The 25,044-nt window shown below is 41.6% G+C and overlaps 2 protein-coding genes across 3 annotated transcripts in view; one reads left to right on the top strand and one right to left on the bottom strand.

Annotated features, from left to right (window-relative positions):
* The window catches only part of llgl1 (LLGL scribble cell polarity complex component 1), a 37,317-nt gene extending 30,991 nt beyond the window's left edge, over positions 1–6,326 (top strand). For both annotated transcript variants that reach the window (XM_044100771.1, XM_044100772.1), the window contains exons 19-24: positions 3–75; positions 209–323; positions 2,089–2,153; positions 4,314–4,449; positions 4,549–4,631; positions 5,442–6,326. In XM_044100771.1, the coding sequence (XP_043956706.1) occupies positions 3–75; positions 209–323; positions 2,089–2,153; positions 4,314–4,449; positions 4,549–4,627 (468 nt within the window). In that variant the 3' untranslated portion in view covers positions 4,628–4,631; positions 5,442–6,326. The remainder of the gene's footprint in view (positions 1–2; positions 76–208; positions 324–2,088; positions 2,154–4,313; positions 4,450–4,548; positions 4,632–5,441) is intronic.
* A 2,251-nt stretch (positions 6,327–8,577) lies between these two features.
* Positions 8,578–23,847, bottom strand: flii (FLII actin remodeling protein). The gene is made up of 31 exons (XM_044100769.1): positions 23,699–23,847; positions 21,687–21,797; positions 19,725–19,796; positions 19,579–19,659; positions 19,224–19,471; positions 19,011–19,114; positions 17,660–17,835; positions 17,373–17,530; positions 17,202–17,286; positions 16,494–16,641; positions 16,231–16,361; positions 15,553–15,660; positions 15,309–15,413; positions 15,036–15,215; positions 14,846–14,928; positions 14,583–14,657; positions 14,281–14,364; positions 14,009–14,180; positions 13,808–13,915; positions 13,526–13,717; positions 12,596–12,694; positions 12,440–12,529; positions 12,220–12,359; positions 11,266–11,509; positions 11,022–11,176; positions 10,875–10,935; positions 10,668–10,796; positions 9,818–9,924; positions 9,630–9,735; positions 9,473–9,538; positions 8,578–8,865 (listed from the first exon to the last, which is right to left on the bottom strand). The coding sequence occupies exons 1-31, from the start codon at positions 23,759–23,761 to the stop codon at positions 8,731–8,733; spliced, it is 3,816 nt and encodes a 1,271-aa protein (XP_043956704.1). The 5' UTR covers positions 23,762–23,847; the 3' UTR covers positions 8,578–8,730.
* Between the last annotated feature and the right edge of the window lie 1,197 nt (positions 23,848–25,044).

Raw genomic sequence — 25,044 nt, 5'->3', positions numbered from 1 at the left:
AGGTGCGATACGACTGCATCCGCAAGGAGGACATCAGTGGCATTGCATCTTGCGTCTTCACCAAAAACGGGCAGGGTGAGCCTTCGAAAAATCCTTCGCCGGTTAACAATCGGACACGTTTACGTCCAAGAGGCACAGATAGCGAGTTAGTCTGGCCAAATCCTCCTTCCTCCCTCAAGGTTGACGTGCGTTTTGTTGTTTTCCGTAGGGTTTTACCTGATCTCCCCTTCAGAATATGAAAGGTTTTCCCTTTCTGCCAAGGTTCTAACAGAACCGCTCTGCTCTGTTCAGCTGGACCGACCACTAGAGCCCACAGCTACCAGGTAACACACTCTGAAAACGTGCAACTTTGAAACTTTCGGCTCATAAACTTTTAATCAATCAATCAATAATACAATAATTGTCTGCTGGAATAATTCTTCATATATTTGGAAGGATCACAGCAAGTTTAGAAATGACAAAATAAACTAATGGGATGCTAATGAAATGACTATTGTTGTGCCAGAAGGAGTTGGCCTAATAGGGTCGCTATTAGAGCCTGAAATACCAACTTAAGGCTAAACATGTTGCAGCAGCACCGATATCAATGTCCTCAGTTCACATTTTAAAGGGTTTTTTTTCTTCAAAGAAGTTCCATGAAAGATCCTGGATCCCTGAAACACTTGAAAGCACTTTGCACTAATCTGAATACGACGAAAGTCAATAAATATATTTGTTGTTCAGTTCATATTTCTATTCATTCAACGCTTTGGCAGCAAAGGGATTTTTGAATTAAAAATGTTTTTGACGATGTATGGTTCTTGATTAAAATGCGCTTATTTACAGATGCTGAAACTAACTCAATTAAAAGTTTGAGTCCCAGCACTAAACTCGATATCCGTTTGTCAGGAAACTGACTCCAGTCGCAGGCCAACTTATCTAAAACTTGTCTGCCAGCTCATTTCTGTTTGTTTTATTTAAGTGGAAAGAGAGAGAGCGCATGACATTCAGCAGATAACAGGAAGGCTTAACGTATTATAGCAAATATGCAGTGTAATCATAATGACCTGCTCTCTACAAAACTTTCTACAGTGCTGTTCTTCTAATCTATGCTAATAGCGTCGTGTAAGAGACTAAAGAGGTTAAAAATTTAACTACTTGTTTTGTGATGACAGTAAATATCTCCCAAGTGTGAATCATTATCCATAACCAGAAGATTCAGGTAGGCTGAAAGTCACCATCAGTAGTCAAGAGTTCAAAACTGAAACTCGAGTCAAAAGCAGCGAATCCACCAACAGGTTAGTTGGTGTTCACCGTTTTTTGCCTTTTGTTTTTTTCTTCTAAATATTCTAAGTTCTCTGCTCTGTCAGCATCTATAATGAAGTAAAAAAAAAGAAAACAAAACAAAAAACAGAGTCTTTCCTAATGATATCTAAAGACCAAGATATGAACCACTAACGGTTGCCAATGCTCCTTGTGGTGGAGAGTTACTGAGCCATAATAGTTTCTCATATTCAGGCTGCTGAGCAGCTGAAGTCATGCATTCAGCAGCAGTGAAGACGAATTCCTCTTGCAAAACAGAAACAATCACTTTGCTCACTTCCCAAACGATAAAAGCTGTAATTAACATGAGTGCTGTTACACAACAGAAACCAATCCTCTTACCCAACTTTGAGTCACTTGCTTTAGATTCTAGATGAATCCACATTCTTCTGAGGACTGGAAATGTTTATGAATTACTTCCCTGTAGTGTTGACAGGTCGTATCCAGGCCGATCACAGAACTGAAAATTGTTTCTTTTCTTTTCTGTGTTTTTCAAATTTCAATCCAGATTCAGAACAAGCAGGCACTGTTTGAAGAATGCTCTGTCCTTCTCGTCGTAAAACACCCTGTGAAGGTTGATGACGCGTCCCATTCAGAAACGTCTTTTTGCCGCTGTTGATCTCTAATAGTTGTCTTACCTGTGGTGTCAGTAAAATCTGATAAGCGAACTGTTCTCCTTATGCTTCGCAACCAAAAAACTAAACTCACTGAGCTTTATTCAGTGAGAGCTGTGTTAGCTGACAAACTAAGTGGTGTGTGTGTGTCTGTGTCTGTGTGTCTCCACAGCGATGGTACAACAATGCACCCGCAGGCCAACGGGACCCACAGAAACCAAACGGGTCAGGCTGAGGGTACGTCTGATCGCACCCTCTCTTGTTCTCTTTCCGCCCCCTCGCTCTTCCCCATCTATTATAACATTTTTATTTTTAAATAACTCTCTGAAGCTTCCAAAACCCTGACCATGCCTCTCAGGGGGGCCTTGTCCTCTCCAGTCTCCATGGTAACCATTGAGCATGCCCCAGTTGCCTCTCCCATCTCTGGCAGGGAGCACTGGTTGTTGTGGAAACGACTCAGTTTCTTTTATTTTTCCGTTTCTACCCTGCACTTCTCGTTATTTAGCAGTTTTACCGCAGTTTTTAAATATTGGAATTTTTATTATTATTATTTTTTATATATGTAATTTTTCTTTTAACCATTTAGCCAAAATTCATCATCATAATTAATGTTTTATGTATAGATGGATGTTTTTAAAAAGCATAGCTGCTTTAAAGTGCAGCAAAATAACAAACTAAATGCAACACAAAACTTTATACAGCTGAGGCTAAAGTTTTACGAAAGACGTATAAAAAACTCTTTAGGTCAGTTATGACTAAAATTATTTTCTTTGCTAAATGAACAGAATAATAAAAGATATATCTTTTAAGAATAACTTTTTTTAAAGTTCAAACTTAGAAGTTTATAAACTTAGCAGACTACCAGAGGTCCTGTGTTTTTCTGTTTGTTTTGTTTTGCAAATGAAATATTAGTCGTGTTTCTATAAGGTGTTGCCTCAAAATGAAGACCAGCTAGAAGTTTGAAAAGTTAAAATAAGCTTAGTCTGGTTTAGCATCTCTCAGCAACTTAGCTGCATTTCCATTAGTCCTAAAATTGCGTAATTTGACATTTCGAAAATAAATTTGCTTAATGGAAACACGGCAAATACATTTTTTCCTAAAAAAATTGCTTGTTTTCTATATAAATTTTTCGCGCTAGGATGAAGTGTGTTTTTAGTTTTATCGAAACTGGTACATTTCGCAGCGCTGCAGTGGAAACACTTTTTTCACACCACACTAGTCATGTGATCAACAACCGGCAGAAAATATAAAGACGACAACAGGAAGTGGTGGGAGAATGATGGCGCAGCATGTTTTTATTTTTGTTTTTAATTAAATTGTAATTTTAATTGTGAAATTGCCTCCCCGTGCCCCTGACTTTAGCGGAATATCAACAGAATTTAGCGGACATTTGTAATGGAAGCGCACCTTTACACCAAGCGTGCATCTTCCTGCAACACATCGCGATCAGCAGCCCGGATGTAAAGTGCATCATTTACCCCACGATGTGTGGATTCCTCCCTCTCAGGGCGAACGGAGGCGTCTCCCTGCACCCTGTCTTCTCCCATCCTGGAGACGCCGCTGGACTCAGCTGCGCCGACCTCACCCTGGACACCACCGGGAACTTTATACAGCTGAGGCTAAAGTTTTCTGAAAGACGTATAAAAAACTCTTTAGGTCAGTTATGACTAAAATTATTTTCTTTGCTAAATGAACAGAATAATAAAAGATATATCTTTTAAGAATAACTTTTTTTAAAGTTCAAACTTAGAAGTTTATAAACTTAGCAGACTACCAGAGGTCCTGTGTTTTTCTGTTTGTTTTGTTTTGCAAATGAAATATTAGTCGTGTTTCTATAAGGTGTTGCCTCAAAATGAAGACCAGCTAGAAGTTTGAAAAGTTAAAATAAGCTTAGTCTGGTTTAGCATCTCTCAGCAACTTAGCTGCATTTCCATTAGTCCTAAAATTGCGTAATTTGACATTTCGAAAATAAATTTGCTTAATGGAAACACGGCAAATACATTTTTTCCTAAAAAATTGCTTGTTTTCGATATAAATTTTTCGCGCTAGGATGAAGTGTGTTTTTAGTTTTATCGAAACTGGTACATTTCGCAACGCTGCAGTGGAAACACTTTTTTCACACCACACTAGTCATGTGATCAACAACCGGCAGAAAATATAAAGACGACAACAGGAAGTGGTAGGAGAATGATGGCGCAGCATGTTTTTATTTTTGTTTTTAATTAAATTGTAATTTTAATTGTGAAATTGCCTCCCCGTCCTCCTGAATTTAGCGGACATTTGTAATGGAAGCGCACCTTTACACCAAGCGTGCATCTTCCTGCAACACACCGCGATCAGCAGCCCGGATGTAAAGTGCATCATTTACCCCACGATGTGTGGATTCCTCCCTCTCAGGGCGAACGGAGGCGTCTCCCTGCACCCTGTCTTCTCCCATCCTGGAGACGCCGCTGGACTCCCCCCTCAGCTGCGCCGACCTCACCCTGGACACCACCGGGGAGATCACCGTGGAGGACGTCAGGGACTTCCTGACGTAAGGAAGTCCCTTACGTTAGGACAGGAGCGGACCAAAAGTCTCCGCTCGTGTTTCTTTGGGAGGCCCCAAACCAACCGGGAGCGCTTTGTGTTTCAGGACCGTGGACGAGGCCGAGAATAACCTGAGGAACATGAAAGAGGAGGAGGGACGCTCCGCTGGCATCCTCATCAACTGAAGAGGTGAGGAGTAGCTGCTTCTCACAAAAACTGAAGCTGTAGATTAGCTTTTGTTGACGGATGCGTCAGACTGGAGGTTTTCTTTGCGCTCCACGCAAAGACTGTCCGTGATTGAGCCGGTCCGGCTGGTTCGAACTTCAAAGAGCAGTTCTGTCTGAGCGTCGCATTCGTGCGCTGCGTTTCCATCCAGGCAGACGCTACAGCGGTTCGCTCAGAGGCTCACACACACGTTCCCATATTTCCATCTAATTCCTCTAATATGCAAACATATTTGATCTAAACCAGGGGTGGGCAGTCCTGGTCCTGGAGGGCCAGTGTCCTGCAACTTTTAGATGCATCTCTTCTTCAACACACCTGAGTCAAATAATGAGCAGGACTCTGGAGAACAACTGAGGCATTAGAGATGATTCAATGTTGGACCAAGATATCACCTCATGTTGCAGGAGACCTCAGGAAACACTTTTTTAAAACTTTTTTCCTCTAACAAATAGAAATCTGAAAGCTGTATATGTTGAAGCTCTTCCTCAACCCTTTGCTGACCCTTTCAGGGTTTCCTCCAGGAAACAGATGGACTGTGTTAACTAGTTGCATGTCTTCTGAGTTGCACTTTATTTAGGGGTGCCAGAGTAAAGCAAGTCACAAGCTGGTTTTGAGCAGCCATTTTGTCGTTAAGGAGGTGCTCTAATAGGAATGTCAGGAACGGTAATAATGACACCGCTGTCTCCTCTGAAGCGTCACAAATCTGTTCATCGTCTTTTCTTCAGCCGCAGCCCGTTGATGTTCACTCATGATTTCTCTCTGGTTTCGTTCAAGAGCTTCCTGGAGCAACTCGAGTGGTTTCCTCTGGATTTCAGTGCTGGACCACAAACATCTGACATGGAGCCACCGAGGACCTCTCCGTCTATCCCTTATTGACCTGGTACAAGCAGGGAAGGAAGTCTTTTGATTCCTCCCGCCAGACGAACAAACTGCTTACCCATAACCACTTTGGAAACGCGACAGTCCCCCGCTCCACACATGCAGACACATGAGGCCCAGCGTAGGTAGCATCATGGACGGACACGTCCTCCTCTGCGCTCTGAATGTGACTCGGCTAACTCTGTGAGTCTTCTGCAGGACTCTGGAGCAGAACCTGCTGCACTTAGCGATGATCGATGGGATGGAATTGCAGCGAAACAGAAGGTTCGAGGTTTTAAGTGTGGTAAATTTAAAACAAAAAAAATGGCAAATGAAGTATTTTTTTGTTTTTGTTTTTGTTTTTTTGGAAAGTTGTAGCATCTCCATTCCTCTGGATTCCAATGAGAACTGCTGATTTCTTTTTTTTTCTTTTTTTTTTGAGGCAATCTAGTATGTGAGAAGGTTTATGTTGGCATTGAAGATATGAGTACTGGAGCAATGTAGGTGTTTTATACAGTGAAGATTGTTGCTCTATTGAATGTTTTTATGCTTATATGAGAAAAGTCTAGATATTTTAATAAATAGTTTGGGGGGTGAAGAGGAATATTCCACACTGTGATTTAAAAGGGAACCAGCTGGAGAAACTATTGGGAATCATTGGGAACCAACACAAGATGATGTTTACCGTTTACATAGCAAATAAAGTTAGACTTTTTATCATCTGCTCAAGTTGAAAACTAGGATTTAAATAAAATGCATTTTTTTCATACAGAAAACGGGGAATAAAATTTGGAAAAAGATGAGGGAAATGTAAGTGGTTCAATAAGTTTGTAAAGTGTAAAATGGTGCATTGTGGGTCATTTAGCCGGTGACCTTCCATCTGCAGTGTTTTTAAACCCTTTTAAAGTTTTACAACCTCTCTGGTTGTCAACAAGGTCGGAACCCTAAAAATAAACAAAAGGGCTCTGTGTAAAACCTGGAGTACAACTTCACCAATGTAGCTCAGCTGGTAGGATCATTGAATCTCCTTTGTTTTTGTTTTGTTTTTTTTGTTTGTTTTTTTGTTGTTTTTTTTATGTGTCCTGAATGGGACATGTCATTCCTCTTTCAATGAGATGCTGCACCGTTTCTTTTTTTTTGAGGCAACTGAGAGAAGGTTGTTCAGTTCATTGAAGATATTAATGAAGCAATGTAGCATTTTGGTTGATGAACAATTGTGAATGTTAATAAAATGTATTTACTCTGAAACCCTCCGTTTGTTTGTAATAAATAACTGCGAAAATGCACAATTGAGAGACGCTCTGATTACAGACCGAATTTACTTTTACCGGTAAAATGTTAAGCGGTTGCTAAAGTATATAATTTCTACAATCGGTATTTAAAGTATTAGCTCAATAGAGCCTATCTGGCTGTTTAACCATCTGATACAGTCAAGTTAGGAAATCTAATTTAAATAAAATTCCATTGGTTTTACAGAAAACAGGATAAAAGGGAAAACAGGAGCCTCATATTACTGGTTAGAGGTGTCAAAGCTCTAAGTAGATCCTTGTATCAAGCTAGTTAGCATAGCCACCGATGACGACAGTTTTTCTGTAACGGTAAGTTGCTTCCCCGCCATTGGCTCATTAAACAGCGCGTGCAGAAGCATTGACAGTTCTAAGACACGCCTCCTGGCTCTGATTGGTTGGTTTCAATCTGGCTATGTCTTTCTAGACAGCAGAACCACAGGCAGACGGCAGAGCTAAATTCCCTCTCCCCCATATAATTTCTTTCAAATTATACTGTCAGGACAGTTTTAACATGTAAAGCATTTTTAGTATAAGTTAACTACTCTATCAAAGCTCTTACTCTTCTCTTCCCATGTACTCGGAGATTTGAGAATATAAATTTTTTTTGATAGCTTGAACAAAGTTTATTCCAACCCTTAAAAAAAAATTAAAGCAATGGCTGAAACTGTATTGGTCGCTGCAGCATCTGTTCCCTGAGAGTCAAAACATTTTTTTTAAGATTTAAAACGAGTCAGAGAGAAAATTACATCCTGGTCTGTATTCCAACTTGACGCTTCACGAGAACCAGAAACACAAAGTTGGTGTGACGTTTTTATTTTATATAAAATACATAAATAAAGCATCTGCAGGTGGCATCAGGAGCGTGCGCGCGCATTTAGAGACACGGATATGTGCAGGAATCACACGCCAACAGGAATATAAATCACCTCATAAAAATATAAAGAAGTATGAGACATGTTGCAGTAAGCTGATCCCTTCCCCGGACCAATACCTGCACTCTACACAGGTCACATGATCACAAGATAAACTACAGTCATCTGGTGAACTTGATTTGACTCCTCGGAGCCAGAAGTCCCTCTTTACACGGAGACACGCGTGATATGATGAAAACACTCTGGTCTTCTGGAGATCTGAGCCTGGCTGCTGTAAAACGCCTCCAACAGAAGAATACAGTGAGGTCATTTAGTTTCAGCCTCTCCCAGGCTTTACTGATTGCACATTGAAACAAACAAACAAACAAAAAAACGTAATCTTGCAGTCTGACCTCTGGAAAACCTCTTTGGCCAAATAGATGTAAAACTAGATTTTCACAACTAAACAGCAACAAACAAAATCACCCACAGCAAAGAGCTGCTTTGCATTCAGAATCAGTGGGAAAATAATACAATAAAAGTGAAGGGGCGGGGGGCATAAAATCATGTAATAAGTATTAGACTGACATTCTTCAATTTCCTGTTTAATCCCTCAAAGTTGAAAAATATCAACAAAAAACTAAATTTGTGCCTTGAAACTGCTTGGATAAGCTGAGCGAACGGCACCTCGTCGCCCTGGAAACCAGTGAGAGCAGCACGATACGAGACGATATGTCAGGTGAAAAATCTTCCCTTAGATTTCATAAATCCCTCTGTACATTTTAAAAGATAATTCTCTTATTTAACAGTAATATTCAAGCTTGTGTAAATAAAAGTCCATAGAAAAGAAATTGCATTATTTTTTGCCATCATTCTCACACGTTAAGCATCCAGGATTTTTTTTTTTTTTCTGCCCCCTCTGGAAGATTTGGGGACAGTTGGGTTAAAATCCTGGTAGGTTTTGGCTGCAGGATGGAGGGAAAATCGGGAACCTCAGATTACTGGTTGAAACACAACGGCTGCGTGGCAGCGGATTGGCTGGGTGGATGGAGGTGTGTGTTCGGCCTATGAGGGGGGGGCTTTGAAGGGCCCCCAGGCGTGGAAGCAGCGGGTGAAGCAGTGAGGCTCGTTTCCCTTCCGCACCAGGCGCAGCTTCCGCGGGTGTTCAGAGTCTTTAGCGCGCATGTGCTGGATGTAAACCTGGAGAGCGGGAGAAACGTTTACAGACACTCGTGGACATGACTCGATTTTTTTTTTTTACTTCAGAAAGTATTCATTTTTCATCCGCGAGCATTGATATATTAAATCCTACTTTGAGTTTTACGTCAAATCCACACAAATTAGCTGACAGCTATCACACACGACATTTTTTTACCCAGTTGCACATGTACTTTAAAAATGATATGTAATGCAACAACCAGTTACAATTAAATAATGAAAGGAAATGGATAAATTACATTATCTAATATAAGTGAATAAGACAAAATAAAGGGTCCTTTTCTGCATAACCAAATACACAAAGTCACAATTAACATTTAAACAAAGCAAATGTAAAACAAAAGCACAAGTTATCACACCATCAGTTCAATTAATTCAATCCAAGTCTATGGAACAGTCACAAAATGGCACCAAAATCACACCGTCCCTCTATAAACATTTATCGAACCATATCGAATAGTATCGTTTGCTGAATATTGTGATATCGCATATCGTTTTGTGACATTAGTGTATCGCCACAGCCCTAGTTAAAACTAGAAAACATTAAAGTTTGGGGAAAAGCGGAAGGATCCGGGAGGCTGCTGCTCACCTGACAGGCTTTCAGACTCAGTTTTATCTCCACCTGGCTGGTCTGAGTGCCGACCCACATGTAAACCTGCAGAGGAAAGGAAAAACCCAAACGTGCTTAAGGAAAAGCCTGAAGCAATCGATCTGATGATGCTGCGCTGTGGGCGGAGCTCGCTCACCTCCTTGCCGTTGTCCAGCAGCATGATGTCGTCGTCGGCCAGGTCGTCCTGGCAGAAGTCGGAGCACTTCTCCGACACGGAGAAATAACCCTTCTCGTTTGAGCACCTGGGGGGGGGGGACGGGTCAGTGATCACTGAGAGGTTTCTGTTTGGCTGTAGAGGAAGTGAGGCGGCGGCGGCGTGCTCACCTGAAGAGCCGGGCGTGTTTCATGTACTCTGCGTCTTCGTCGTACTCTTTCTGAGAGCCGATCCCGACCCAGAAGAAGTTCTCCGGCTCCTCGCCCTCGTTGATAACCTACCAGGTGATTTTTATGGTTTTTAAATCCACAAATTTAAAAAGTTTGAACTAAAATACAAAAACAGGCCATCACACAAAAGACTGTAACGACAAGGTTTGACTATTTTGTCTGTTTTCTATAAAGTATGGAGGGCCAAAAGAGACAAAATTATCTAAATACATCATTAAATGGTGAATTATGTGTACCATGAAATAAATAAATGTTTAATAAAATGCATAAGTAATTTAACTAAATATTAAATGCAAACTTATTGTAACTAATACATCAAGTTAATTAAATGTGTTTTTAGTTTCACATTCAAATACCATAATATATATTTTTTCTGTAACCATCTGTTTGCAAAGGACTTGGGTAAAAGTATAAAATTATTTATTCCCTTTCTTTTACGTCTTACTTTTTAAACTTTAAATTGTAAGGATGGAAAAATCAAATGGACGGACGAACAGACGGGTGATTTTTTTTTTTTTGAATATGCAAATGATTCACAGCTTCCCACCTGTTGTGCAACAGCAAACATCTCACATTAGCCGACAATAATTCAAGGAAGCACAATAACTCTAGAACACCATAACCAAGGAAAATGTTACAGTAATCAAATCATTTTCTTGTTCGTACTTGTCCAGACTTTGAAAACACTTTGAATCCAGGAACCCTATAAAGGCTGAAAACGTTCGCTCATTAAATGCCATTTAAATACATAACATTACAAGATGCAACAGACGTGGAGCCTCTGTTTAACCTGTTTGCTGTAGGTGTCGTCAAACATGGAGTTCATGATGTCCTCGGCCAGCTTGGCCTCGTCGGGGTCGGCGGCCCGGCCCACCCAGGTGTAAACGATGCCCTGGTTATCCGTGCTTTCGAATGGCACCTGAAGAAAAACGTCATTCCGTTTCCTTCCACTTCAACTGGAGTCAAACGTTTTGATTTTCTAAATCTCAAAGCAAACCTTGAGTATGAAGCAGAACTCGGAGTTGAGATTGCTGGAGTCGGTGCCGATCTGGATGGTCCTGAGCGACGGAGAGGAAAACAAACACAGTATAAGTGAGAGGGGGGGACACAAAAGCCAACAGGAAGCCAGGTGATGGAAGCGCACCTGGTGCAGAGCGCGCTGCCGTTGGTGCGGATGTGATAGAGGGACGGCTGGACCGAGTCGGTGTTCTGTTTCCGCTTCCCTTTGTGGATGATGAACTTCCTCTTGAAGTGCGACAGGAATTTGAGGTTCTCCTGCTGCTGGGTCATACGCACCACCTAGAACCAGACGAGAACCAGACGAGAGCTCAGGGCCCGGTTTGGAACCGGAACCAGAACCAGAACTGGGATCGTCCGATCCTTCTTGCCTTGAGTTTCCCGGGGAACAGACTCTCAAACTTCTTCTGCAGGGAGAAGGTGAAGGTGAGCCAGCCCATGTTGGACGCCTGCCGGCCCTGCCAGAAGTACACCACGCACTGGAAGTCTTCCTCAGGCTGTTTGTCCTCCTCATCCTCATCCCCCTTGCCGCCTCCTCCTCTGCCTTTGCCGGCCTCTCTGTCCTTCTTCTCTTTCTCCTCGTCCTCGTCCTCGTACTCCACGGGAACCCAGTATCTGAAACGACCCGGTCAGATTAGAGCACATGTGTCAAAGTCGAGGTCCGGGGGCCCAAATCTGGCCCACCATGGTTTCTTGAGTGGCCCTCAAGACTGCAGGTGCCAAATTATATCAACCAGTCCTCCCCGTTTCCTGTGGTTGTGGAAATCCAGGTAATTAAAATCTGCAGATTACCACATTTCTCACTTTGCAAAGCTGCAAATTTTCCACAAAAAATGGTCAAAAACATTTAACTGACCACTAAGTCCCACCTGTAGGTGGCAGAATTTTGTACTTTTACAACACAGCTGCTTCGGGCTTATTTGACGTCAAGTTATTAGTCCGTGATCGATTAAGAAAGTCACAATTAATGTCACCCGTAAACAGAAATATTGAAAAATTCCTTGAAAATATTTCTAAATTATGCTACAAAATTTGTGATTTTATTGCCCCCCAACCCCCTAATAAAAAATAAATAAAAAAAATTGCAAAATCCTTTAGAGACCGAACAATGTGGAAAGATGTTAAATTTTAGGAACCACTTAAACTGCAAAGACGGCTACTTCTTAATAATTTAACAGTTTGTTGACGGGTTTTATCAATACATTCTGGCCACGAACGGCCCTTTAAGAACATTCAGGATCTTGGTTTGGCCCAAAACCAAAACGAGTTTGACACCCCTGGATTAGAGCGACGCGGGAATGAAAAAGCGGATAAGGGTGGCGTACCTGCACAGGAAGACGTAGCAGTCCTGGGTGTAGAAGTGACCGAACTCCTCCTCGGGGAGGCGGGTGAACTTCTTCCCCTCCAGGACGAAGCCCTCCATGCCGTCCAGATCCTCGTTCCACTCCTCCATCAGCTGCTCCGCCTAGAAACGGGAGGAGCTTGTGGCCGTCATCTTTACACAGCAGTCGAGAGCGGTAGCCTGGCAACGGCGCGGCGTTTTACCTCGGTGAGGGGCATGGCGGGCTGCCGGGGGAGGAACAGCGCCGTGAGGTCAGCCTTCATCTGGTCCTTCTGCTCCGCGTCCTTCTTCACCTGCGAGGGAACGAGTTATTAAACTGTATTAAACTAAAAACAAAAAGAACAACAGTGATGTCTCACTTTGCCCTGCAGGTTGTCCTTTTGCTGCACAGTCTCAGCGGCTCTGGTGTAGTCCACCTTCAAAACATCGTCCCAGTTCTTAAACTTGGATTTAAACACCTAAACAACGAGGAAGAGGAGAATTAAAGCACACAGAGGGTTGAAGGTCACATTAATTATTAATGCAGGGCTGGGCGATTAATCACATTTTTGAAAGATCTGAATTTTTATTTTTTTTTCTACAACTGCTTTTCCACAGTTCAGGGTCATTTCAACATGACCAAGGCAGCCATCTTGTTTAGTAAGCTTGTTTTTACAGCTTCTCTTTTTTTGGACATTGAATTCATGTCAACTCCACAACGGAGAATAAAGTTATGATAATATAAAAATACAATCAAAATAAAATGAGAATAAAGATATTTTAGGAGAACTCCGACGTACAGTTCACCATCTTGTGAAATTATACTTTGGCAGAAGTTTTACAGAAAATACTTCATATAAATACTTTAGAAGCAAATTATTATCATTAGCTTTGAAACAATTGTGCAAGCAACTGTCTGTTTAAAAGAAAGAACTAAGCTGCTGACGTCTGATCCTGATAACTCTAATCAAAGGATTGAAACTTTTTTCTTGCAATTTTAAGACTTTTTTTATTTTTTCTGGTAAATGTGTGTCTTTTTTTTTCTGCTAATATGACAATATTCTTGTAACTAAACAAAAATTCTTGTAACCCTGATACTCCGTGGTACAACTCCCAAAAGGAACGAGTCAAATAAAAGCTCATTTAAGAAAAGAATGCAAAAAAAACAAAAAAAAAAACAAAAAAAACAACAAAGATTAAAACCGGTAACGGGATCTGGAAAGAAAAAATAAAACAAAAAAATAAATTAAAATTGGAGATTTTATTTTTAAGCTATCGCCCGGCCCTAAATCAAACGGGTAGATGTTCACCTGGCACTCCGTGCCCTCCAGGTTGCGGGTCACGCAGGTGTGTTTGGGTCTGTGCAGCATGGAGCAGAGCTCCTGACCCAGCTTCAGGGCGGCGGCCCGGACCAGACGCGGAGACTTCCTGCCGATCCAGATGAAGACGTCCGACCAGCAGTCCAGGATGTAAACGCCTTTCGTGTCCAGCAGGGACTGAACCTGAGCCGGAGGGATTCGGGGAAAGTTTGTTATTTACAGACCGGGTTTGTTCTCCTTCGGCGCCGCCGCTGACTCAGCAGATGAACGCACCAGTCTGAGCTCAGGCAGCGTGTCCAGCTTGATCTTGTGATCTTTGTGCTCCACAGACAGCTTGTAGTTAATCTGAGGCAGCTCCAGGTAGCCGAGACCGAGGCCGACCTGCAGGAGAGAGGAGTCTGTTGAAGCTACGTTACCCACATAAAAACAAAAAACAAAACATTTCCTGAGTTTGGAGGTGACTGAATCAGTTACTTTGTACAGTTTGGGTCTGATGGGGGAGAAATCGTCTGGAACGTGTTTCCTGATCTCCTCTGGTTGTCCTCCCAGCGCCTCCCAGAACCCCGGAGGCTCCTGGTTCTGCATCAGGGTCACGATCTCCGCCTTCCCTTTCCGCTCGTTCTTGTTGATCTTTTCAGAAAACAGCCTGGCGGATTTCAGCACCACAAATCTTTGCGTTGGTACACAAGAGTACTTTTTTTTTTTTTTTCCCTCGTGCGTTACCCTCCTCTGACTCGTTATCTCACCTGGCCTTCGTGGTGGCGCCGAGCGTGGCGTTGGCTCCTCTCCAGATGAAGATCTCCAGCCCCGTGTCCAACAGGAACACAAAGCTGCAAAAACAGACATTAGAGTTTCAGTTAGAGGCGCAACACTCTTCGGTGTGGACACTGTCAATGTAGGAAGAAAACTACAAGATTGCTTCCCCCCTGGCCTCCCATTCCTACGCCTCTTGCTAATCGCTAACCGAAGATGTAAAAGCCATTTAAACAGTTTCCTCTTCTATCAGTTTGCGTTTGCTTTGAAATAATAACGATGCTGCGTCTCTCACCGGGGGTCGAGGGAGGAGCCCTTCGCCGGCACCGACTCCAGTTTGATGTTCTTTTTGCCGTAAACTCGATACAACCTGACAAAAAGACAAGAGATTAAACATCAGGGCAAAGTCAGACCGAACAGCTCTTCACTTCACGTCTACTGGTTAGAAACTCAGAGGATTCTGATCAGCTTTCTGAATTCTTTAGTTTTTTTTTTCAAAGAGTTGCCAGTAAAATGTAAAACTAAAAGAATAATTTTAAAAAACAGCTTCAGACCCACCTCAGGGTGTAGTGCGTGTCCTCCACAGTGTAAAACCCGCTGGCTGTTCCTCCCTCGATGTAGGAGATCTCATTATTAAACACCTGCACCCAACAGGAATCATCTCAGCAGCACGTAGCGGCTATGCTAGCGGAGTAGCAACGTGTTTCTAGCTTCAATGTGCTCGTGTCGGCTTTCTGGTTCCACGTACCGCGCTGAACTCCTCGCTCTCGTCTCCCATCTCCTCTCGGATGGTCCTGCACTCGGCCCCCAGGTAGTTCCTCAGGTTGACGGCGTGGATGGCCGAGCCGGCCTTCTTGTCCAGCGTTGCCTCCTGACCGATCCAGTAGTAGATGTGCCAGTTCAACGCTCCGTTGTCGTCCAGGAAGGTCTGCGTCAGCAGGAAGAGGAAAACCCCAAACAGGAGTCACCTTCAAGCCGTTCGTCTTCCTTTTTAAATGGGACAACAGACGCCAACTGTTACCTTGAGGACGATGTAGCAGTCGGCCTCGTAGAACTTGCCGTGGAAAGCTTCGTCCACCTGTAGGGGAACAAAGTTCTCGATCTGATACACAGTCACTCCGGGAATCTGGGGAAGACAAAACAGAACAGGAAGTTTATTACACAAAGCGCAGCTAAAAGAATTCTTTTTTCTTTTTCCTCCCCGGCAGCTTCTGATTGAGGCCATTTTCCAAAAAACAAAACTTAAAAAAAAAGAAGAATCTTACCTGCCCCACGTCTTCCAAGAAGAACTCGGAGTAATCCAGCTGAGGTTTCTCCAGGCTCTTGTCCCAGCGGCGGACTTTTAGGTCGCCGTATTTCAAGTCCCCGTTTTCCTACAAAATACAGAAATTTCTTTATAAACATCTTTTTTTTTTGTCAATCATGTATGCAATGACTTAGCAGGACTAATAATATGTTAAAATGATAACATAAACCTTTTTTTTGTGTAAAGTTATGTACATCAAAAAGTCAGAGCTGTCGATAAAATAAAACTTTTTCTAGACAGAAAAAATGGTTTTAGATTCTGCAAACCTTGAAAGTGAAAACAGTAAACTACAAAACATACAGATCTATATCAATAAATTACAAATGTCACTTATCTTAATTGTGAAAAAAAAAATAAATAAAAATAAAAAAATCAATGCGAATTAGATTTTAATATGCTGAGAAACTGAACCTTTGGGTTGTTATTAAATAAATGAACAGGAATAAAGACTTGAAATACGCCACTGTGCTCATTGAATGCAAACATGTTTTGTTTGTTTTTTAATCAAATTACTTAAATGCACTTTTAAACAATATTGTAATTTATTAAGATTCATTTTAACTCGCAACTTTGCAGAATTATTCAAACGTATTAGAACGAGGTGACGGTTTTGTTCTTCACAGACGGCGTTTCTCACCTCCATGTTCTTCTTCTCCTGAGCGACGTCACTCATGCCTTTCAGGACCTGCTTCGCCTGATCGTCCTGCGACGAGTCTTTCTTCCTCCTCAGCCTCATCTTCCTCGCCAGGTGATCTCTGGAGCTGGCGCCTGAACACAAACGGACACAGACTTAAGATTTCCAGCACACAAACAACCTTGGGGTAAAAAAAGAAAAGAAAAAAACAAGAAAAAAACCCTCAAACTTTGTTGGGAGTTTGAGTCAGAGACAAAGTCACACACCTCCTCCTGCAGCAGCCACGACAGCAGGAGAAGCTCCGGCCAGACGCAGCTGGTTCTGGAGGGAGAAGTCGATGTTGTACCACTCGGCTGCTCGGTCCGCCGGCTTCGGGGGCATCACCAGGTTGGGGTTCTCCCGCACGTCTAAGACCTGCGGCGAGAGAAACGTCTTACTGTCGGCACTGAGAGTTGGTCTCGCTTTTTTGTGGCAAACGCGAGCAAGATGCTCTAAAATAGAAATGCGTCTTGAACGGAGAAATAAATCATCTGTGAGAGAAATAAAACATAACTGAAAAATTGAGATGTTGAATTTTTTTTTGCAGCGTTTGCATTAAATCGAAGAGAAAGACAGTTAAAATATATTTTTACAACAAAAGAAGGATGATCAGTTTGATGTTATTTTTGGCAAACATTATTAAGGGTCACATTTTGCTAGGAAGCAATATGCAAAATGAGGTGCTACACACTAATAACATCACATAAAATAAAAAACACGCGTCATAAGCGAGTTGAATGAAAACAGATTTCCACACAGAGTAAAATTAAACAATGAATTTTCCTGTTTTAGTTGACAGAAGCTGGTTTACAAGCGCAACGTCCAAATTTATTTTTTGCTTTCTCATAAAGAGCATTTAGAAAGAGTTTATAAAATGAATGTGGTCGACGGTAATAGAAACACCATCAATGAGGTCATTTTTAACGGCACTGTACCTCCAACTCGGTTAAGTAGTGGATGGTTTCCGGCAGCGTCACCAGCCGGTTCTTATTCAGCACCAGCTTCTTCAGTTTGTCGCACCTGAACGACACAAAAACCAGACACTCAGAGAGCGTGCCGACGTTTCCGAGACCGCGCCGGGTTTTGCGTTTGCGTCCGCGGCGCACCGGCAGAGGCCCTCTGGGACGAGCTCCAGGTTGTTGTTGGCGGCCATGAACTCCGTCAGGCTGCCGAGTTTGCTGACGCCCGGCGGAAGCCCGTCGAAGTCCAGTTTGTTCGAATTCACGTACAGCTTCTTCAGCTTGGACAGCTTGCAGATCGCAGACTGATGGGAGACAAAAAACAAAACAAAAAAAACAAGCGTTTCACCACCGTTCGGTTTGTGCTCTGGAGTGTAAAAAAAAAAAAAAAAAAAAGCAAAAACAAACGAGGAGCCGGGTGCGGCGGTCCTCACGGGCAGCGAGGTGAGCTGGTTTCGGCTCAGGTTCAGCGTCTCCAGCTGGGTCCACTGGTCGATGCACAGCGACAGCTCAGAGATCTGGTTGCTGCTCAGGTTGAGTCTCTTCAGGCTGCTCAGGGAATACAGGCACTCTGGAACCCGGGTCAGGTCGTTACAGGACAGGTCCACGTCTGGTTCGACGGAGGCGAGAAAGACGGCAAACGTTTGTCCAGCGGTTACAAGTGTGATGACAGAAAGCTGCTTATCCAGAACGCGACCCGGAATGCTTTTTCCTCCCAGGATCTTTACGGTGTTTGCGGTGCGTTTCCACAGCAGAGAGCAATGAAGCTAAAGTCTCTGTAAACCTAAAGGAAACTGGTGACTGTCACAAAACTAAAACTAGTTTCGATTGTTTTTTTTCTTTTTTGTTTTTTGTCTTTTTTTTCTTTTTTTTTGTCCAAAGCCAGTGGACTGAAATTTCCTGACTTTATTTTTTGTTTTTCAGGAAGGAAGCAGGAAGAAGAGGGAAAGCTGAATTTTATGGATAGCCTGATTTCCCTTAGGGATCAATAAAGTGCCTTTGAATGTGAATTGAATCTGAAGAGTGAGGACAGAGGTAAAGATGGAGCTTTTAGATAACATAAGAAACAAAATATGGAAGTTTGTGGATTTGTTTGCTCTCCATTTACTTTTTTCTGAACTCATCCAGATCTGGGAAACGGACATCAAATCCTGGACTTTTCCAGGAGTTACAGGAAAACCAGAAATAACTTCAAAATGGCAACACTCTGAAACAAGAGTAAACTCCCTCCTAAGCTCTTAAAATATCTGGTGGCACAATTTTCCTATCCTCCCCTCACAGTTATAAATAGTAATTGCTTTTCTTGGATTTTTTTTTTTTTTTAAATATAATATTAAGTAAATTAGAGTGCTGAATTTTGGCATTTTCTTTTTGCACCAACAAGGAAAACAAAACAACTGGTTGTATTGTATATTAAAAAGAAAATTGATATCGGCCAAAATCTGAATCTACAGGTCGGCTTTTCTAAAGATCAGTCGTCAGCCAGAAAGCTGCACCTCTAGTTGAAATGCTGTGCTTGCAATCCAAGAATACTTAATTACTTCTATCTTATAAAGTTAGCAGAAACTAGATAAGAGTTTAAACTAAGATGGCTGAAATAAATATTCAACCAATAGGAAATGCTTAGCAGCCTTCCACCAAGTTCAAAGCTACACCCAAAACTACCACCTCCCTACCAGGTTGTTTCCTAGATTCTACCCTGGAAACCTGATTTTGCCCCCCCCCCCTGTTCCTGCAGCTGAAACACCCCGGGGTAAAACACTGGGTCCAGAAAGGCTTCGTTACCTGCCAAATTAGTCAGTCCCTCCAAACTGGTGGGCATGTTGCTCTGCGTTCTCTGCGTGTTCCTCAGGTGAAGCGTCTGTAAAGCCACCATGGCCGGCAGCTGACTGCTCAGAAACACACGACAGGCCAGCTTGCAGGTTAGCTCAAAAAGCTCCACACACACACCAGAGAAATAAAGGTGTGCGTGTGTGTGTGTGTGTGTGTGTGTTTTACCGCAGCTGCGCGTGCATGAGCGGGTTGTTGTTCAGAATGAGCGTCTGCAGGTGCACCAGGCGCCTCATCTGGGGCGGCAGGCTGTCCAGCTTGTTGTCGCTCAGGTCCAGGTACAGCAGGTCCGTGAGGTTGATGAACAGCTGGTTGGGAATGGAGTCGATGCTGTTGTGGCTCAGGTTCAACACCAGCATGTTCCTGCTGTTCTCCAGGTCCCTGGGGATCTCTGTCAGCTGGTTGTAACTCAGATCCTGCAAAAAAAAAAAAAAAAAAAAAAAGGTAAAAAAATGAAGTGATATTTTGACTCGTACGTGTTAACTAACCAATAACCAATCCCCAATGTGTTGTGGTTTCGCACCAGGACGGAAAGGTCCTCCAGCTGAAAAATGTCGTCTGGGACTCCAGAGTTCTTCAGGCTGTTGGCTCTGGCCACCACGGCCTGAACAGGGAAGAGACGTGAGACTAGTTTCTACAATAATGTGTGTGTGTGTGTGTGTTAGTTACCCGTAGGTTTGGTAAGCTGGAAAGTTCTCCATGTAAGGTGGTCAGGCTGTTGTGACTCACTGAAAGATGTTCCTGAAGATTGGAGAATGAAAAGGTTGCACTCATCAATAAATAGTTCTGTATCTAATGTTGGCTCAGCCCACAGGTTCCCCACCGACGTTGTACGCGTCTCTGATGGGCTTGTCGTTTACAAAATCAGCAATAGCCAACACGGATGTAAGAAGGTCCTTTTTGAAAGGAAGCGAGAGACAGGGAGGCTAAACGTTGTCGTAAAGCTGAAATGTTTTATTCTTTGGAGATGATCCTCCGTTTGTTTTCAAACATGTAGAATTTCAGCATTTAGGAAATCCGTAAATGGAAGGATCTACTTTCTCAAGGGAATAAACACAGACTGTCTGTGTAAGCTACTGATTTTGGAAGCTAAAAAAAAAAACAAGTTTAAAATATAAACAATTGGTTGGAAAAATTAAGAAACATGATCCTGGTCAAAGATAAAATCATGATTATTCGTCACAACGACTCACTGAGTGTGAAGACTCATTTTGTTCACAGACTTTTCTCCTTTTCTTCCAGAAGTATCTAATCATAACAACATTAAGTTACAAAAAAAAACCAAAAAACATCACAGCATTTAATACCTAAACAACATTTATCTTTTTTTTTGTGTGTGGAATGTTCTGCTTAAAAATCTTGCCATTAGTCATTTACAAAGATGTTATTATTTTAAAATAAAAGTAGCTGAAACGTGAAACAGAGAGGGTCACGTTACATCAACAGACCAGAAGCTGCAGCGACCAGTACGTTCTCTCTCAAGGCTCCATCCAAATCATCCCATTACAAATTTCACAATATTCAGTCTTTCACAGGGACTTGATGTTTAGTATTTTATAAACATTTAGACCTTTTCGAAAATTCAAATGAATCACAAATTTGATTAATTGCATCTCCATATGCTGAGCTGTAACTAAACAATTATGAGACAGTCAAATAGGGAAGGACACAAAATATAGTAATGTTTTAACTAAACAATTATCAAAGTGACAAAACTAGACCATCTCAGAAATATAGGGATCGTTTCTGTTAAACAGAAGAAAAGTTTTTAGCATTTTCTGAAAGTACGCAATAAAATTCTCTCTGGCATGTTTACAGTGACTCGTCACAAAAAGCCAGACACAAATGGAATTTAATTCTTTCTTATGATTCACTACGATACAACATGGACATTGCAACAGTCAAGAACCAAACGACTTTAAAGACACATTTCATTTGAGGAGCCATAAGCCTCCAGGAGAGGCTGTGTGTTCAAGAGAAATGATTCGCCCTCGCATAGAGTCCTGTTCTTTGGTTACAGCGAGACAAAATGTGATCAATTTCGAGGACTGCAAAGACTTTACTCAGAAAGAGAAATGAACCCGTCTGTCTGACTGGATGGGTGGAGCACTCAAGCGCTCTTCGCTAAACACGAGGCATTAAATGTTTAATACAGCGTCCCTCCAGAAACGCTCACACTGCCCATTAGGAATAAAATAACCGCATTAAGCTACAAGAGCAAAACCTTTTAAAGTGGGAGGAAAGAGCTCCCAATTGTTTCGGCTGAGCTTTGAACAATAAAATAAAAACAAGTTGAAATAGATTTTTATTTTTTTTTATTATTTTTTTTATTTGCTCTGTTTGGAGCAATTCTGTTAAAAGGGCAGTTAATGATTTCTAATTTATCACTTCTTTGTTTTGGGAAAGCAATCAATTTAGTAAAAATAACTAACTTCTTAACCCACAGCCCCTTTGTTTCCCCAAAGATGAGGCTGCAGGTAATCTAGTCCTGAAAGTTTAGGATGTTTTCTGCTGCCATCAACTGAAAGACTGAGAGATCATAGCGTCAACATGGTGATACTGCATGGAAAAAAAATAAATAAAATGCTATAAATAAACGCTGATTAAACGAAATCAGTTGAAATAACTCACCAGCTTCTGGAGAGAGGCCAGCTCTTCAGGGAGGTAACAAAGTCCCGTCCTGTTCAGCTTCAGCCATCGCAGGCTGCTCATACACTTGACGTGTTCAGGGAAGTATCCTCCCTGCAGGGACAGACACAAAGAGGGAGATGGGAGGATAGTTAGGGAGAAAAACACTGGAAACACAATTAAGGCAAGCTCTGACTTGAAAACAATAAACCAAGCTGAAGATATGGGGTGTAAGTTTCTATAAGGCCAGAGAACCTTTTCAAACCTGATCAGACAGAATGAATGAAAGCAGCAAGTTGAACGCCTGGCTTGATCTGTGACGACTTCTTGACATTACAGAGCTCAAATCTGTGTATTGTTGAAACAATAACTGCATATGTAACCCAAAAATAAACACTGTTAATCTGTGGAGTGTATTTATAGTCTGTTACAGAGAAACAAGAGAACACAGATAACGTAACCTGGCTTACTTGCAAGGACATGAACTGTGTTTTTGTTTTAATAGTGATTTTATTATTTTTAATGACTCAGCAGAATCTGAAATAAAGCCTATTACATACAATTAATAGATTTACATTTTCAAGTACAACAAAATTCAGAAAGTAATTGCCAGTACAGCAGCGAAAGGTAAGTTTAGGTTCCTCAGTTTAAATCTTCAGCCCACTTCTGAGATTTTCCATAGCTCCGAGTTCTGGAGGCCGGTTCTGGTTCGTTCATCACCATAACCCATGCATGACCCAATGTCAGGGTTCTGGTTCCATGATGCTGAGATGTTATTTACATAAAAGTGGTAGTTGTCCTGTTCCAAAAAAAAAAAAAAAAAAGAATCCCACGGCATCAAATTTCTACTTCCTTGTTTGACTCTGGGAAATGAAGTTCTTTCTCTTCTTCCAAACAATTTAGGTTAATACCAAGGAGCTCAAACTTGGCTTCGTCTGACCGCAGTAGTTTCAAAAGTTTTATCTTTTTTTGACTGTCTAACTTATGCCAGACATGCACAAATGTTTCTGGATGTGTGTGCTGCAACATTTCAACCCTTAAGGCAACCTAGGCCTTAAGGGTCTGTGTCCTGCAACTTTTTTTGTGTCCCTGTAGTACTACTGGACTTCAAATCACTCCAGAGTGCAGCTGATAAATTCCTTCTCCTTGTGATAATCCTCTCTCTACAAGCCCACCTCTTAATGGCTTGAAAGAATGAGAGCCTCAGAGTGACCTAGTCAAAGTCCAGGCTTGACAAGATGCTGCTGATTGAAACAGAGCGTTCAAGCTCAGAAACCCATAAATGTGCCTGAATTAGTGGGTCAAAATTTCTCTGCTGTGATGGAAAAAGAGTCATAAACAGATGTCAAAACCGCTTGATTGCAATTGTTGTTGTCGTCACTACGGTCTCTCTCAATTAATTATACATATACCTCACTATACAGAGTGAGGTCAAGTTATGACATTTTGGCCAATCATTGAGCAAACAAAGGCTGTCAAGACATACGGTAGTCATGACAACACTGGTTGATTTCAAGCCCTCAACATGCTCTGACAGGTTCAACAAACTGCCCTATGTTATCTAACGTAAATTGCAGCACCAGTCCATATCTGGCCTAGATTGTGACAACAGTGAAAAATAAATAAGTAAAAAATGTATCGACGCATTACAAGCGACCCTGAAGCAACACAGCTAAAGTTAGCTAAAAGTAAAGCTAAATTAGCAGGGTGGAAGTGGGTACTTTGACCCAAACTATACTTAATTGCTGAATAAGTGACAGACTTGAGAGGAAGCTCTTCACTATTTTTCCTTCAAAGTACAATTTAGCAGGGAAAAATAAAGAGGTCAACAGTAGCGGACATGAATGCTACTTTGTCTTTTTGACAACTGGCTAACGCCCAATGCTCCTAATGTTAAGCTACGCCTCAGTTTCAGCCATTTGTTGCCGAGTCTCACACTTGAATTAGCTTCAGCTAAAGCAGCGGGTAAACAAACACTGGTATAAAATTAGGCAAAGTCAACCAAAAATTCTTACTTTAAAGTCGTTTCCACTGAGGTCTACCCCCCTAATGAAGGGAAGAACTCCGGTGGCAGCCATTTCTGACTAGTTGATGTCAGCTCCTCCACCCTTAACTGTCTATTTTAGTCCAAAAGGAAGGAGGGTTGTGGCTGTTCTTCTTTCTGGTTTTGGCAACGTCTGAACACCGCACGTTCTAGCACATTACTGCCCCCCTCTGGTTCAGAATGTCGTGGATTCCAAATTGCGGAGAAGACATGAATGCGCCCCCCAGTGGTGAACAGCGAACATTGCGCATTCTCCTAAAAAAAACCCATCAAAAATAAAAGTATGAAAAGCGTGCCACTCCTCACTCGCAACGCAATTTAGTATAACACTAAACTTAATTAAAATTAAATTAACTAAATTATAGCAGCCTGTTGACTTCATAATGCAATTAGAAAATTGGGTCTACATCTGTGTTAAGTAACACAGATGAACGAAGCTTTATTAATTTTATAATAACCAAGGAACACAGCAAACAGGTCAGGCATAAAGTTGTGGAGCCATGCAGATGAATTATGTTATCTATTTCATGTTGAATATTACCCAAATACTAATCTATCATAAATGATTGTGTAGGTAAACCAGGAATAAGCAACTTTTATAGAAAATGAAATGAACAAGATAAAAACATAAGCAACAGAAAAGTAGCATCATTTGCTGTTGCATTTTAAATAACTATTACAACTGGGTTTTTTTTTGTTTTGTTTTTTTTTGTGTTTTTTTTTAAATATTTACTTTTAATTTTAAGGAAGACGTACATGATTTTTGGCGAAAGTTGTTAAGATAGACAGGTAAGGAAAATACAGAATTAGTAAGAGAAACTACCAGAAGTCCCATAGTAACCCTAGAAGAGCTGCACAGATTCACAGCTCAAGTAAAACATAGTGGTGGCTGCATCATGCTGTTGACTTCAGCAGGGACGTGGAAGCGGGTCAGAGTTGATTGGAAAACTGGAGCAGGGTTCACCTTCCACCATCCATTTATCCTTTATCTTCCACTTCAAAATCATGCAACCCTTTATGATGATCTATCACATGACATCCCAAAGACAAGTTTAACAATGATAAAGATGAAATAACAACAGCATATTGTTTTAGAAAATAGAACAATCTTTGAAATGGGAATGTTTCTTTTGCACAAATATTAGTTTTCTATCTAAATTGAGATTGCATTTTCTATCCTTTTTAAGCAGTGTTTTAATTCAAATAATTTAGATAAAAGCCACCGTCTGTCAGCTGAGAATATCGATTTTATTTTATTTTTTTACTTTGCTATCATATGACTATCTTTGAGCCCTAATCGTGATGTTAGGCTAAAAA

Source organism: Gambusia affinis, linkage group LG19 (genome assembly GCF_019740435.1).
Source record: "Gambusia affinis linkage group LG19, SWU_Gaff_1.0, whole genome shotgun sequence".
NCBI classification, from domain to species: domain Eukaryota; kingdom Metazoa; phylum Chordata; class Actinopteri; order Cyprinodontiformes; family Poeciliidae; genus Gambusia; species Gambusia affinis.
This window is presented reverse-complemented; position numbering and strand designations above follow the sequence as displayed.